The sequence below is a fragment of the Limanda limanda genome, chromosome 16 (assembly GCF_963576545.1).
Source record: "Limanda limanda chromosome 16, fLimLim1.1, whole genome shotgun sequence".
NCBI classification, from domain to species: domain Eukaryota; kingdom Metazoa; phylum Chordata; class Actinopteri; order Pleuronectiformes; family Pleuronectidae; genus Limanda; species Limanda limanda.
Genome location: NC_083651.1, coordinates 15,849,741 through 15,864,794, shown reverse-complemented (window position 1 = coordinate 15,864,794; position 15,054 = coordinate 15,849,741). Strand labels below are relative to the sequence as shown.

The following is a 15,054-nucleotide window of genomic DNA, read 5'->3' as shown; positions in this document are numbered from 1 at the left end:
CTGCGGTCTGTCACATGATTGATTTGTCCATTTAACCTCTAGAACAGTCAGTGTGCCAGGTGATGGGCCATGTCAAATGAACAAGGGCTCTGCACCCTGCTCCTCCGCGGGGAACAAGGCCATAGAGGAGACATGCAAAGTGAAGAAGCATTTTATTCCCAACGAAAAGATCATTACACACGTTCAGGCTGCATTCTCGTTTAGAGGAAGCGACAGGAAGTAAAATGAAGATTGTTTTGGTCTTTGGAAAACAACAAACTGATCTTCTGTTCCACATCAGAGGGACAGTAGAGTCGTCCTGTTACCTGCAGTACAAATATTTAGTCTTCACTTTTAATCATCCAGTATTTATCCCCATTCTTATAACTCAGTTTTCACAGCTGTTAACTGGTTCACCGCTCCCTAAATAAAGACTACTTTTACTTTAGAATTTTAGAATACTGCACAGGTTTTCAACTGTCTGTGGATAATCCCCTTTTTTGTTTTTTATTGAATTGATAAAAGAACTTACGAGTGATAATGTTATGTTATTAAAGGTGACAGTGCCGCCGCTTTCTGGAAAACATGTCTTTGTTTAACATTTAAACGTTCTTCTCACAGAGTGACTCAGACATACGACGCTGGTGCCTGTGTCTACTTTTACTTTGCCTTCAACTACAGAGGACTCAGTGATCCAATACATACGTTCGAACAAGTGGAGGTAAGTCCAGTTGTATTTTTTATCAACATGATACCACCGTTCAGTCTTTTCATAGAAAATAATTACATCTGGTTGGTTTGTCTCCGCTGCACCAAATGTCAGATTATTATATTCTGTAATATGACAGAAACGAGTGTGGTTTTATTTTTGTTTTTATCTCCCAGCATGCAGCTAGAGAAGAAATCCTTGCCAATGGAGGAAGCTTGTCACATCACCATGGAGGTACTAAGAACTAAGAATCTCATGTTAGAAATATCAAGTCTGTTCTCACACATTATTCACGTGTAGCACCGTGACAGTTTTGTAACAGGAGCATTTATATTTGCATCTTCTCCTGAATTGCAATTTGTGAGAAGCGGTTGTTCTGAGTGGCAGCGACAGCACCGCGAGCGATCCCGGCGTGCTCTTCCATGCCGCCGAGCAAGAGGCCAGTCGTGCTGCATATGTGCATTTGGTCAGACATCTTTCATTGGCTCCACAAAACATCTTCCTGCAGCGTGGATGAACGCCTCTGACTCTGCTATTTGTTCATTTCACCAGCGACCAAATGAAACGTGAGCAGGGGAGCGGAGGAGGGGGGGGTGGAACAACTCTCCGGGCCCCATCAGGGCTAACCGAAACGGCTGCCTTATCTATATTGCCATCCGCCTCGCTGTTTTCATACATCACTTCAGGCTATTCATCAAAGCTGTCAAAAACAGTATGCAGTGAATCAGCTGTGATATTAAATCACAATTTCTCCTGAAGGCGGGGACAGGTTCAAAATTAAAAGATTGCTAATAAAAAGGAGGCGGCGGCGGGTCGGGGTAAATGATGCAGCCGTTATCACCGGCTGTATGCTGACCTCCAAACGGTGGCCCGGCCACCCCGAGCAGCGAGGGGAGGGGACAGAGGGGGGGGGGGGAGAGGAGGGGATATTGATGCAGCTCCCGTGTGCGAGGCCCACTCTGTAATTGTGATTAATAACAGTGGGGCTCGCTATCTGGGCGCAGACAGGCCGGTTTGTCTGCCCACAATCAGCGCTTGACAAATGGAGCTAGTTTCACTGTTTTTGTGTATCAAACAAAACAGATGTAGTCGGGGATGGTGAGGTGGGGGGGCACCGGAGGAAATATACATTTGTGTGGCCCTGTGTTTACAGCGGGTCAGCCAGTGCTGCGTTGGCGTAGGTAAGAGATTCGCGGTGTGTAGAGCTCTTTCTCTGCAGGACGTAATACTCAGCTCACCTCACCATGTGTTGACTGCTTCACCGTCGCAAAAACTCCTAGTGAATCATAGTGAGTGTTTAATCAGAGCGACTGAGACTTTACTCACAGACAAAACACGTGTTACACGCTTTAATATTCTCCGGTTCAGAAAGCCAGAATCCTGGGAGAAGTGTTCTCTTTAACTAGGTCACCAATGTCGCCACGGTGAAGAGTTGTTGAACATCCATCACCGGGAGAGTCATCCATCTATCAGCCGGTCACCTCCTCAGCCGATACTCTGCCTCGACCGTATCACCGGAGCACAGGACCACTACCTCACCCCGTCTTTCATCTCCCCACCTCCATTTGTCAGGGAAAGCCAGAGGTTGAGAACAGCGTGTCACCGGGGTGAAGCTCATCCTCGGCCTCTACAATGTCTCCTCTGTATTGGGGCCACCCCTGGGTGCCAGGCATTGTCCCCCACCCCCCCCCTTGTGGCTCCACAGATCTCCCATCTCTCTAAGTCTGTATCTCCACAGAGGTCATTGCACTCAGGAGACAGAGAATATGACCTGATTTGGTGAAGTTCCTCTTGTGCCAACCGCCCTGTACTTTCCCACACCAGAGAATTATGCCACTTTAAAAAAAAAAAAAAAACTGTCATTTAAAAATAACTACCTGCACTTCTTTGCATGTCTCAGCTGCACAGACCAAGCACGGGGAGATTGATTGCAATAGCGAGCGAAAAAGAGAGACTATGACAAGATAGATGTGTAAATTATCACAGTGATGGAGGCAATGATGCAGTCCCAGCACCTTCTGTTTTCCCTCCGCGGAGGAGGGAGGGATGGAGGTGGAACAAGGGGGAAGGACTAAGGCGGAGGAGGTGGTGGAGAGCAGGCGACTTCTTTTAGTTATTGGGCAGCCGCTGATTGGTCCCTCTGTCACCATCTGGAGGTTTGTGTGGTGAGAGGGTCTCTGGTGACCCCGCTGTCTGCCCTGTTTTGTCAGGAGACGGGCCTCACTGGCCTCCTGGCCGATCCCCATCTGGGTTTCCTGGCTGCGCTCTGATAACACGGCGCTCCAACGTGTCAGGGTGGCCACCTCCCTCACATGGCCTACTAGCACAGGGGCTCCCCGCCGTGGGAAATCTGGCATCACACGCCGGCCTCTATTTGCAGGTCTCTGTATCTAATCTCATGCGATTACGCTGCTGGTTGTAAGTGTTTACCCAGCGAGCAGCAGCTGCTCCAGGCAGATCTGTTCTCAAATTTATCTTTTGGAGGTTTGGAGGAAAGATAAAGTATCAAGTTACTTCAGACTGACATTTAGTTATTATATTTTTATTTAGTCAGGTTTGTTTCTTTCTTAATCTAACCAACGTAGAGTCCTCTTCTACAAACCCTCTGCTTTATTCAACCACATTAAACCATCTGATAATTGTTTATTGTTTTTCGACTGATTTTCTCTGAGACATTCTAATAATATGAGCTCTGGGTAGGGTTGCAAAATTCCAGGAATATTCAAAGTTGGAAACTTTCCATGGGAATTAACGGGAATATACGGGAATTAACGGGAATATACGGGAATTAACGGGAATAAACTGGAAAAGTTGTGGGTAATTTATACTCACTGTATTTACCTTGTCATATACAGACATAAATATAAACATTTTGTTTTGTCATAGGCTGATTTGAGCCCTGAGGAAACTTTGGGCACTTGACTATATGCTTCTGCATCGTTGTGTCATTCTTAACATAGGTCTTTGCACAGTATTTGCAAATGTACACAGCCTTTCCTTCTACATTGGATGGGGTGAAATGTCTCCACACATGAGAGAGTGCACGTGGCTTTGTTCTGTAGAATAAGATGAGAAAAAAGTATGTGAAAAAACACTAATGCAATGCCAGAGATATAAATAGTTAGCCAAACAATTGGAATCGTCTGTACTCATATTTTACAATTGATGGATAAATGAATGGAAATAGGCTAGATGAACAGATGAACAATCCTCAATCAGCATGCTAATATATTTTCCCCAGTTATATCATCAAACTTACCTGACTAGTCCTGCACACTACAACAGGCTTCAATAGCCCTGTTGTAGAGTGAAGGATGCTGGTAATTATCTGTGCATGTGATGGAAGAATGCACAGTGGAGGGTTGAAACTCAACGTGCAGTGTGTGCTGCATTGCATACATCTTTAAAATAGAGTTTTGAATGATGTTTTTATTGCTCAGCGTTTAATTTGTGTCGTTTTTTTTTTTTTTCAAAATTCCCGAGCTTAACTTCCCGTGGAAAGTTTCCGGAAAGTTTCCGGAAATTTACCGGAAACTGTCCGCCCCTTTGCAACCCTAGCTCTGGGTCATAAAATATGCATCAGCCTTAGATGATATTGTTCCTCAGTAATTCAGATTCCTTAAAACATGTAAAGGTAATTCATTTATTTCTTGGGCCCATTGGTAGTTGTTGGTTTAGCCCAGTTGTTAATCCAGCTTCGCTACTTTCTTATTCTCTGCCCAAATTTTGTGTCTAAACCATCAAATATTTCAAAATGCGAGGAAATATAGACAACCCTTAAAGAAATGTACATTTAAAAACTCAACATCTCTGCTGTGACTGCAATCTTCAGGTTAACATATAAAAGCTCCCAAATTTCGCCTGAGTTCAAACAAAACATTCTGCAGCTTTATTCGCTCGTAAGAAACCAAAGTTTCTATTTCGCTTGAAGTTTCCCTCTGAGTTTGGCTCCAGAGCCGCCCCCCCCCAGTCCTCCACAGTCACCAGACCTCTCACTGGCTCCAGACTCTCCGCAAAGAACCTGTCGGGTGCAGGCGCTGTGGAGTGTGTCGGACTGGACAGCTGGCGAAGCTATGGGCACCCTCACTAGGCTTCATGCCACGCTCGCTCCTCAGGTTGGGAGGGTTTTTGTTTGGGGGGGGGGGGGAGCAGCCGAGAGCCAAAGTCCTGCTGACAGAGGACCATTGTGTGGGAGCTCCATGTTTGGCTTTGGCTCCCTGTCGGCGATCAGGCCAGTGTCGGAGGGCGCCGAGCGACACTCAAGACAAGCAAGCGCCGCCGCCCTCACAGGTCAGCTGGAGGAGAGCTCGTGTGCACAATGAGACAGAAAACGTGCACAGAAAAGGCCCCGGTGACTCCGGAGGGTGGGGGGGGGGACTGGAGGGGACTGCTGGCTCAAACAGTGAGGGAGTCGGGGACGGCCCGCTCCAACCGCCAGCCGGCCTCCTCCTCTGGGAACACACAGAGCCTAATGAGTTTGATAGTCTGCTGAGCTCCATAAATCATGCCATGCAAAACATTTCTCCTCTCTGAATAAAAGCATTTATCACCCTCTGTTTATTCACTCACTCTCACAAGATTGATTGGCTCCCAGCAGCCCGCTGAGCAATCAGCCGTGCCGATTCCTCTATTTCTCCCCCTTCGGTCTTTTTTCCTTGAGTTTGGTATATCTATTTATTTATTTATTTTCTCTCCCGTGTGTCATTCAGTGGGGAAACTTCGGAAGCAGTGGATGAGAGACACCGTTTCCAACGTCGGCATCGGAATGCTCAAGTCCGTCAAGGACTACCTGGACCCCAATAACATCTTTGGCAACAGGAACCTCTATTGAGTCCCCTCCATCTTTAGCTCACCTTTTTCTAAAGAAAAGCATCGTGTGTTTTGGATTAATCAAAACTAAATGTAAATTAAAAATTGACAGTGCCATTTATTGATTCACCCAAACCTTTTTCTTTGGCTTTATATTGCACTTAATATGCTGTAACAATCATTGTCGTTCATGTTGAAGCTGATTTGTGCTGTTGTTTCGTGTCCTCTGCTTTTCTGAGCGAAGGACGCGATGCATCACGACACCGTGCAAAAAAACCTTGATATTTGTTTTTGTCATATTTGCTTTTGTTTAACATTTTCCTACATATCTCTGCCAATTTAGTTGACCGTTCAATTTGTTTTTATTTGACTCTTTTTGTGTGTGTGTGTGCGTGCATGCGTGAGCGTGTGTGGCACTTCTTTAGTGGTAAGTTTTAGACGAAGACGCTTTCTAAAGCTCTGTGCCTTTCTAAAGCTTGTCTCTGCCTTCCTCTTCTCGTGCACACCACTCGTGCACAGTGACTCCCTATGTGAAGCAAAACAAACTCAGACATGATGTTTTCACTGTCTCCTGTTTGTCTTTTCCATTCCCTCAGGCCTTTTGTTGTACTGACCTATTGCCATAAGACACTTTGTCGAGTGTGTGCGTGTGTGTGTGTGTGCGTGTGTGCCTCTCCAGACTAAACTGAAAAGCCCACACCTTCAGCCACCCACCAAAATTTAACCCTCCGAGAAGTACAATATGATTACAGAGAGAGAAATTCCTTGTGTGTTATGTTTTTGTACTAAAATTACTTTTGTTTGCATGGTTTGTTGTTTTGCGGCGCTCACGTTGTACCAAAGACTCAACACGTCAGACCATGCAGACAAAAATCTGTTTGACTATATTTGATCACAATATGCACAGCTAACCCACATTTCATCAATATGCAAAGAGAACCTCTGAAAGCCGTGAAGTGTAGATATTTGTTACTGTTTCATGTGCTGAAACTTTCTATTAAAGTCGATGAAGTCCATGTTTGCTATCTTCAAGGCGCTGTTCTTGTTTCTGCTCCAACTGGTGTTGCCCAGAGATTCCTTAGCTCCCGAGATGGTTGAACTTGTTAACCGCCCCTTTGTTATCTGTATTGTATTAAAGGTTTTTGGAATGGTAACATACTGCAATTTGATATCTGACATTTAACTAATGGTTTTGAAGCCAAGTTTTGCTTTTTTCCCCTTCTGATGTGTGCTTCACTTTCCCGGACCACCACATCCTTTTTTTATTCTCAATACTCCCCCCAAATAACACAACTTAGTTAGGACCTACTATTTGAAATTTTAACCCCTGTGTCAAAAACATGTGAGAGCCTTTGAATGTTATGGATGTACCTTTATATTTTGTTATTTACCACTTCTCCTAACAATGTAGTAACATCCATGTACATTCTGTCCACGCTGTTTGTGCAATAAATTGAATAAAATTCAACTAAACCCTCCCAGTTGCAGATTTCTCATTGAGAGCACACTGAGCGCATCCCCACCCCCCCCCCCCCCCCCACCCCCTTTTCTCTTCTCGGAGATCATTTCCTATTCAGCTCGTCAATAGTGGCCTTTATTTCTGCTGTCAGGCAGAGCTGGGAGGGTCAACTCGTCCTGGGAGCTGCTTTTTGATTTGCTCTCCCCCTCGACCTCGTGTGCCGCACTGAGCTCCCCGTAATCCTGCACAGAGAGGGTTTAGCAGAGCTCGTCTTCTGCTCCTTGACTTATTTATTTATTATCCACACAGGCTCATTTGGGAATCGTCTTCACCCACACAGCCACCCACACACTGACGTCAGCGCCACCTATCAACAGCAATAGAGCTCAGCTTTGGCCAGTGAAACACACACTGGCTGTAACACTCCTCACTCTGCAGTTCATTACCCAGAACTGTGAATGGATATGTTGCATATTAATATGAAGGATTTAGACTTTAATGTAATTTCTTATTCATCACTGATGAACTGTCAGTGTTTCATAATATACACTTGTTTTTTCAGCTAGTTCTTATTTCTTGTTTAAATGGTTACAGCTTCCTTATCTGCCTGCATATTGCTTCTTTTTTTTCTTAATGGCTTTGAATGTGTCTCAATGAAATGTTCTTACCACCAGTGTTTCATTGAGAGCTACAGTTTGTGTGTAAAGATACATTTGTCCACATGAGGGCAGCACTGCACTGGGAGTAATACTGTGTAAACTGAATCAGCAGAGGAGGAAGAGTCAAGGCTATTTAATAATTTAGAAAGTAAAAGAGGCAGAAATGGGAAATACAAATCCTCCATGAGAAATCAAATTATGAAATCTATCAATGGTTTGAGTTATGCAGGAAAATGCCCCTGTTAGTGTTTTACTGTTATATAGTGTATTATACGTTTATATGCTTCTAAATACATTTTAGTAAATCATATGTTATGAACTCATCATATGTGGCATCTTAATCCATAAGGGAACTTGATAGATTAATGTAATGGAGTAAAAAGTACAATATTTAATGTTATTGAGTTTTATAAAGTAACAAAAAGTAGAAATGCATGAGAACAAGTACCTGAAACTTGCACTTGAGTAAATGTACTTAGTTCCATTGGAGTTACACCCCTTATATTCTACACTCTACCTGTCTACGTATGTGATTGCTACTTTTATATTTCATTATCGTTGTATTGCATGATGACTTGTTAATTACTTTATTACTGACGCATCTTTTTAACTGTCCCCTTTGCTCCTGCGATATAGGAATTGTCCCCATTTTGTGACTAATAAAGTAATACAAAATAAAAATGAATAATGGAATACATCATCTGCTATTGGTTGATGTCAGAATAAACTGGAGCACACGTAGCAGCATCTTTTTATTTAAACTCTGAACAGAAACATTGCACATTTGCCTTTTCATGCCTTAAAGATTCCTTCAGTTTAGCCTGCCGTAAATAAATCCAGAGTCCAAACTGAGAGGGGAGAAGAAATACAAGAAGCACGTCACATTGCAAAAAAGACGAGTAGAAGTCGGCCACGTCTGGAGACCTAATAGAAAAATAGAACAACGATATCCATAATTCACGTAACATGATGCAATAGAATTTAAGTCATGCATTTCTCCCGATGAGATAGTGTGTTTTACTGGTGAAGTTCAAAGTACGAGGTATTTGTCGGCTCACATGTTTGCTACATTAGCAAGTGGTTGGATTTAATACTGCATAAAACATGCAATTCATAATTCTTCTGGTTGACTTCAATTTAGCTCTTCAACTAAAATACAGTGGAGCACACAGATCCATGCCACACGATGACACAGTCCAATTAACACAACTCCAATTAACAAAGGTACAACACAATTCATAAGGCATACATGCCCCCATTTAAAAAATACTTAGAATTATAACCATCAAAGGAAAATAACAGTTGGTGACTGGGCTCTTCAGTACTACAAGTCTTCAGTCCTCTATTAAATTAGTGAGCTTTGAGAAAAGACACAAAAAAAGGAAAAGTCTCAGGAAATTCACATATTCGCTTTCTGAGAAAAGGTTAAACGAGGGGATATAAGCCTCATATCTGTCCGTTAAATAATGCTACAGTGAGCAAACTAGCCTGGTCCTGTACAACCATAAACTGTAAATAAAGATGGACGACATGACCGCTTCCTTTAAGTGAAGCCAAAGGGTCTCGATCGCCTCCTGCTGGCTGGATGTGGTATGGATCATAAACCCTGCCTCCTCAATGCTATGGCTTGTTTATGCTGCCCATGTGTATAAATAGAGGTTTGTCCATTTCAAACGATGTCACCATCAATGCCCACATACTTCCAGGTGTCTTTTACTATGGCATGGTTGTTAAGTCACACATCCACTAGAGGGCAGCGCAGAGTGTGGAGTTTCTTATAATAAACGGTGGAGGCGGATGTGATAATGTTCCTGGACAATGAATTCTTTGTTTAAATGTCTTCACCGAGTCCTATGGCTGTCTCTCTTGAACTATTGGCTGCACTGCCCCCCCACAATTGCTGGTGGTACTGCAGGCCTTAAGGTAGTTCCTATCTCACTGATTGTTCAAGTGTTCATTTTTGAATGGGACCTCGCGATCCTGTCTCTGGACTGAAACGACGTGATCTGTGCAAGATGGCAGCGTTCGGGATACTTCGGCTTCATGTCGGAATAGTGGGAGGAAAAGGGGATTCGTCGTCCATCTTTTTTTGCAGCCTGTGGAACATAATCCGTCTACCAACTCCTCTATAGCTCATTAATTAACACATTGAATCTACTTTATTTAAAAAGTATCAAACAAGATGTATGAAAGGGACAATTTGCTGTTTTTTGACAGATAATGTATTGAAGTGTTTCTTGGCAAGACAAAAAAATGTTGGTGCTGGCAAACGCAACATCTTGTACAGCAGCAAATAGTCGTTTGAAAACTAGACAAGATAAAGTGTTAATGAGTTTTAGAGGCAGCCGATTTTGCTGTACTTCCTTTGGACAGAGCTTGGCTAGCTGTTTCCCTTTGTTTCCAGTCTTTATGCTAAGCTACGTGGCTGTTAGCAGATTTGAGACCAACAGAAAGCGAGTAAGTGTTTTCCTGAGAACTTTGGTGTATTTCTGTTGCATTAGGAACTACTGTGTGTTACTTTATGTTTGAGCTGTCAGTGTTTAATCAGTAGATGGGTAGAAATGTATTTATCTATGATTCCAGAATATCTTCATCAAGGCACATTGTGTGTGTGTGTATGTGTTTGTGTGACAAGTGAGACCCTGCATTTATAAAACTGGGCAAAATAGAATTTCCATATGTATATATAATGTCAGTGCGTTGTGGCTAACATGGGGTCGAGACAAAACTGCAGTCATTGGTTTACAAATTCTGGCAAAAGAAACACGACGTCATGGTTCAACATGGATTTCCATACTATCTAAGAATCTAGGGTGAGGAGGCCATGCATTTCCATTAGGATCTTAAAACAAGGCACAGGAAGGGGGGGGAGCGGAGCACTCAATTTGCATTGCAAGCATTGTCACAGGTCCTGCTGTTCCTGCACCGCTTTATCCTTCAGAGACTCGGCAGCCATACAATCCAGAGCCTTTTCAAACAGCACTTAACTCAACTGGCCTATGTACAAATTTACAAAAACAGATCTCTGTCACCCCGGACAAAATGTGAGCAACAAGGAGATACCGGGAGCGAGAAAACCAACCACAGCAGAGGCGAATGTTCCTCTGCCATATTCTTCATGCCTTTTTGTGCAGAAAATGGGTGCAATGGCCAGAATAGTTGGAGTTAGCTCACTGGTTGACATGTTGACACAGTGCTTTGAGTTTCCTCCCTGACATGGTGTCATCAGCTGATTTCGTAGCTGCTCCGACAAGCGTGCCAAACACAGCTCTGTCAGCCCTCAGCACAACGGGAAGACTGAAGGGAGCAGAAAAACCTCTATGATAGCGCCGCACTCAAGTCTAAAGCTCGTCTCTAGTAGCAAAAGCGAAGAGGAGCAGAGCCCAACAACCTCTGCATGCACTGCACTGCCTCTGTTTGCAGGCTGCATTTAAGAGGAAAGAAGCTTAAGACATCAACTCGCAGGTGGCGACAGAAGCTAACTAACAGGTTTGGAGGTTGTGCCGTCGGCGTCGCCACCGCTGCAGCAGGGTGAGCTGCCGGGTTTGACCCCGGTGCAGCCGCTGGTTTCTGTGCCGTCCACGCTGCCCTGGCTGGACGACCCAGACACGCTACGTTGTCTCTTCTTGTTCAGCTCCTCCCATTTGTCCCTGTTCGCTGTGATCATGTCGAGCATCGGCTGGAGTTTGGGATTCAACTTGACCAGAGTCTGGAGAGAGAAAGAGGGAGAGAGAGGAGAACACTTAATGTCTACAGTGTTATAGTGTAATATATAGTCTTAAAAACATTATCTACCTCCATCGAGGAGGTCATTTGTTAGGATTACACAAAAACTACAGGACGGATTAAACAGAACCTGGAACTCAGGCAAGAAACCATTACATTTTGGTGCAGACTCTTTAACATTGTGAGATCAGGCATTTTTTTTAAACATTTTCCTCAATTTCTCAGAGAATCATTTATAGTTGTTCTAGATCTAGATCTGGATTTAGTGAATTTAAATGTTGTTTGATAAGGAGACCCTGGGGGCAGTATCATCTCTCTTGAATGCCATTCTAGTTATATACAGGTTTTAAAACAGTGACGTGTGTATGGATTTAATTTGAACTGGAAACAGCAAAAGCACCACTAGCGTAAAAAATAGCAGAATCTGTGACTTATAAATTACAATCACATTATATTCAAAGATCCAAAAAATTAGTTTTTCTTAAAAATAAATGCTTTGCGATGCTAGAAATGGTAATTTGGTAATGGTAACCTAGTACAAACACAAGCTTCAGCTAATGCTATGGGTAATGTGATTGGATATTTAAGAATTAATGGCATTAACCGAAGTATTAGGTACATTAACCTAAGGACAAAGATTATAACCAGGTATTTGTTATTCTTTTAGAGAATGTGACGCTCTGCTCAATGACTTGAATGTACATGGGCGGCACACACCAGTGTATGTAAACCAGGGCTAGAGAAGCAGCACATTGTTCATCAAACGCAGCTTTCAGTATATGTGCAAAGCAAATTAAACAAAACCACACAAGGCCCGGCAACACACAGGCGCTTGATAGCAGCGTTCCATTTAATGGCTGCTCTTTACAGATTAGACGCACATGTATGACTGAGATTAGCTGCGTTTGTCATATTTTTCCTCTGCGCCAAACTGTAAATGGCAGATAAGTAAAATAAATTATCAGTGGGTAATTTATTAAAATGACAGGAGGGATTGTGTTCCCTCTGTACTTATTGTTTCATTAACCCTGTTTCATGTAGAAATATAACACACTGGCCTGGGTCCCACATTATACACAATACAGTCTTTCATTTATTCACACACATGTATAGGAGGAGAATGGGAAGCCATTGTATAAATGAACAAAATAAATAGGTGCATCTACAGTAGGTTGTTGTTTTGCATGAATAAGGGAAAATCAAATCTGCAGCTGCCATTTCACTGAAGTTTAAATGAAATCCAACAGTATGTGAGAACAATACAATGAAAAAAAAAGAATGTTGGTGATCAACTAGGATTAAATTATAGAACGTGGCCAAGTTAAGAAATCAAGAACACATTATTTTATAAATGGAAAATTCATAAAGTCAACTCATACGTGACGTAATAATTCATAATGTAGTAGCTGCATGAATGTGTGTGCTACTAATCATGAAGCCGTTCATCTGTGATCAACATTAGAGCGCAGCATGGATTTCCATTTCTACGATTTGAGATAAAGCCGATGCACATTTCTGGAGTCGGGCTGCCTCTGCTCCACTCCCTGCTCCTGATGTATGTCTGTGTCATGTGTCTGTGCACTAATGCTGAAATGATTCATTAAACATCTGGATCAACAGAAAATGAATCCGCAGCTTTTTTGGTGAATAATTGTTTCGGTAATGTTTTTTGTTTTTTAGCAAAAAAAGATAAAATGTCAGATTCCAGGTCCTGAAATGAAAGGATTCGATGCTTAATTCGATTTTAAATCTGTGATTTTGAGGTTTGGACCATCGATCCAAGAAAATAAGATATTTATTACATCTCTCCTCCTGATCTCCCACCCGGCTCTCCTCTAGTCGCATATGTTTGCTTGTTGTGGGAACGGTTGGGTGTCTCTATTATTTTGAATGGTCTTGATCTTACTATGTAAAATACCTTGAGATAATGATGAGTTGTGATTTGGTGCAATACAAATAAAATTTAACACATCAACAAGACATGGGCTTTAGGTAACTGGCATTTTCCACTATTATCCTACATTTGCTGTGGTGTGTTACTTAATGAATCATTCATTTTTCTATTTATATTACTGTTATTATTATGAACTCAGAACAGATACAGTTACACTTTTATCAGATTCACTTTAAGAATGTGTTTGTTAACTTCCATGTTTAGTGTTTATACTAATCAAGAAAAGCATCAACAGATTAAACAATATTAAAACAAAATGTAATACATCAGTATACAAACATGTAATAAAGGATTTATAACATGTTACAATTTAGTTATATGCAAATGTGGGGACTTTTTATGTCAATGCAAAATACATGTCAGAAATCATGAAATATTTATAATACATAACTTTAGCAACGACTCATGGAGAAGTACATATCTACTTATAACTGTCATAGGGTAAAATAAACCATCTGTTACACCAAATTTGTGTTGTGTTTAAGTTGTGTCTCATGTGCATCAGTGAAGGCACATTTGAACTTTTGAAGGCATCATCACACTGCGATGGCATGTGGCCTACATACATCCACAAACTACAAAACAGGAAGTCACTGATTCTTTACAGATTTGTCTCGTCTGCGGGTTAAAAGAACATGATCCTCTGGAGGAGAGCAGTTCCACCTCTCTCTATCGCTCTCTCTCTCTCTCTCTCTCTCTCTCTCTGCAGAACACGTCCCCTCTGTGGGACACTGTCACTGGTTTGCAAAGCGTTATTATTCCACTGATGTAGGAAGGAGAGAGGAAGCGAGAGAGACTGTCATATTCTGGGGTGTGGAGATGGAAGGTTATATAATGGGGGGGAATAATATTCCACAAAGTAGCGAGCCACCACCAGGAGGAGGAGATCAGTGAGATCAAGAACGAGATCTCTTCCGCCCACGGACAAAAAACCCTGCCGCCTCCGAACTTCCTCTCCTCTCCCCCTTGCAAGTTTAATTGGCAGCAGCAGCCTGATCGTAAGCTTCCATATCTGCATTCTCCAAACATCACATGGAGCAGTGTGGAGACAACCCCCCTACACACACACACACACACACACACACACACACACACACACAAACAGAAAACACACACCACTTTGAAGCCTTTTTATCTGCACTACACAGACAGCAACAATGGTGAAAGCAGAGCACAGATCACAGTCTGCTCCAACTTTACACCCTGATTCTGAGATAATTCAATAGACGTGAGGATGCTCTATTGTTTGTTGACTAAAACTAATGTGTGTTTTAATATGACAACACAAAGGAGGAGGAGGTCTCGAGCTACAAAAGCACACAAATCGCCCTGTTGCTCAGAGAATGAATGAACTATTTCATCCTCGACTTCTTTCACGACTCCTCCTTGTGTTTGACTTTCATGAATTTGCCTTCCACGCTCCTCAGCTCTTAACAGACCTCATCTCCTCGGTGAAGTCGGCCTTCTTCCTCCCACACAGCCACCGCTGCCGGCAAGAGGGAGGGGCAGGTGAGCGCTCTTGACGTCATTCAGTAACACAGGCGCAGGCATTGCTATACCAGCAAGGACCTCTGTATAGATTTCCATTATCTGTGCAGGGTGTAATTCCCTCAAAGATAATCTCTAGCTCTCACTCTGCTGGCTTCTTACAATAAAATCAGTTTGTTTTTCTTTATACGTCTCGAAAGAAAAAGCATGCAGTCAAGAGCGAGTCCTTATTCATATATAACTGTGCAGGGAAGCTGTATTGGGCCCAGAT

The 15,054-nt window shown here is 42.6% G+C and overlaps 2 protein-coding genes across 2 annotated transcripts in view; one reads left to right on the top strand and one right to left on the bottom strand.

Annotated features, from left to right (window-relative positions):
• Positions 1 to 6,978, top strand: part of agps (alkylglycerone phosphate synthase) — a 28,140-nt gene extending 21,162 nt beyond the window's left edge. The window contains exons 18-20 of the mRNA XM_061088131.1: positions 601 to 700; positions 865 to 922; positions 5,398 to 6,978. Of these exons, the coding sequence (XP_060944114.1) occupies positions 601 to 700; positions 865 to 922; positions 5,398 to 5,519 (280 nt within the window). The 3' untranslated portion in view covers positions 5,520 to 6,978. The remainder of the gene's footprint in view (positions 1 to 600; positions 701 to 864; positions 923 to 5,397) is intronic.
• A 1,376-nt stretch (positions 6,979 to 8,354) lies between these two features.
• The window catches only part of pde11a (phosphodiesterase 11a), a 39,546-nt gene continuing 32,846 nt past the window's right edge, over positions 8,355 to 15,054 (bottom strand). Inside the window, exon 20 of the mRNA XM_061088192.1 lies at positions 8,355 to 11,324. Coding sequence (XP_060944175.1) covers positions 11,094 to 11,324 — 231 coding nt within the window. The 3' untranslated portion in view covers positions 8,355 to 11,093. The remainder of the gene's footprint in view (positions 11,325 to 15,054) is intronic.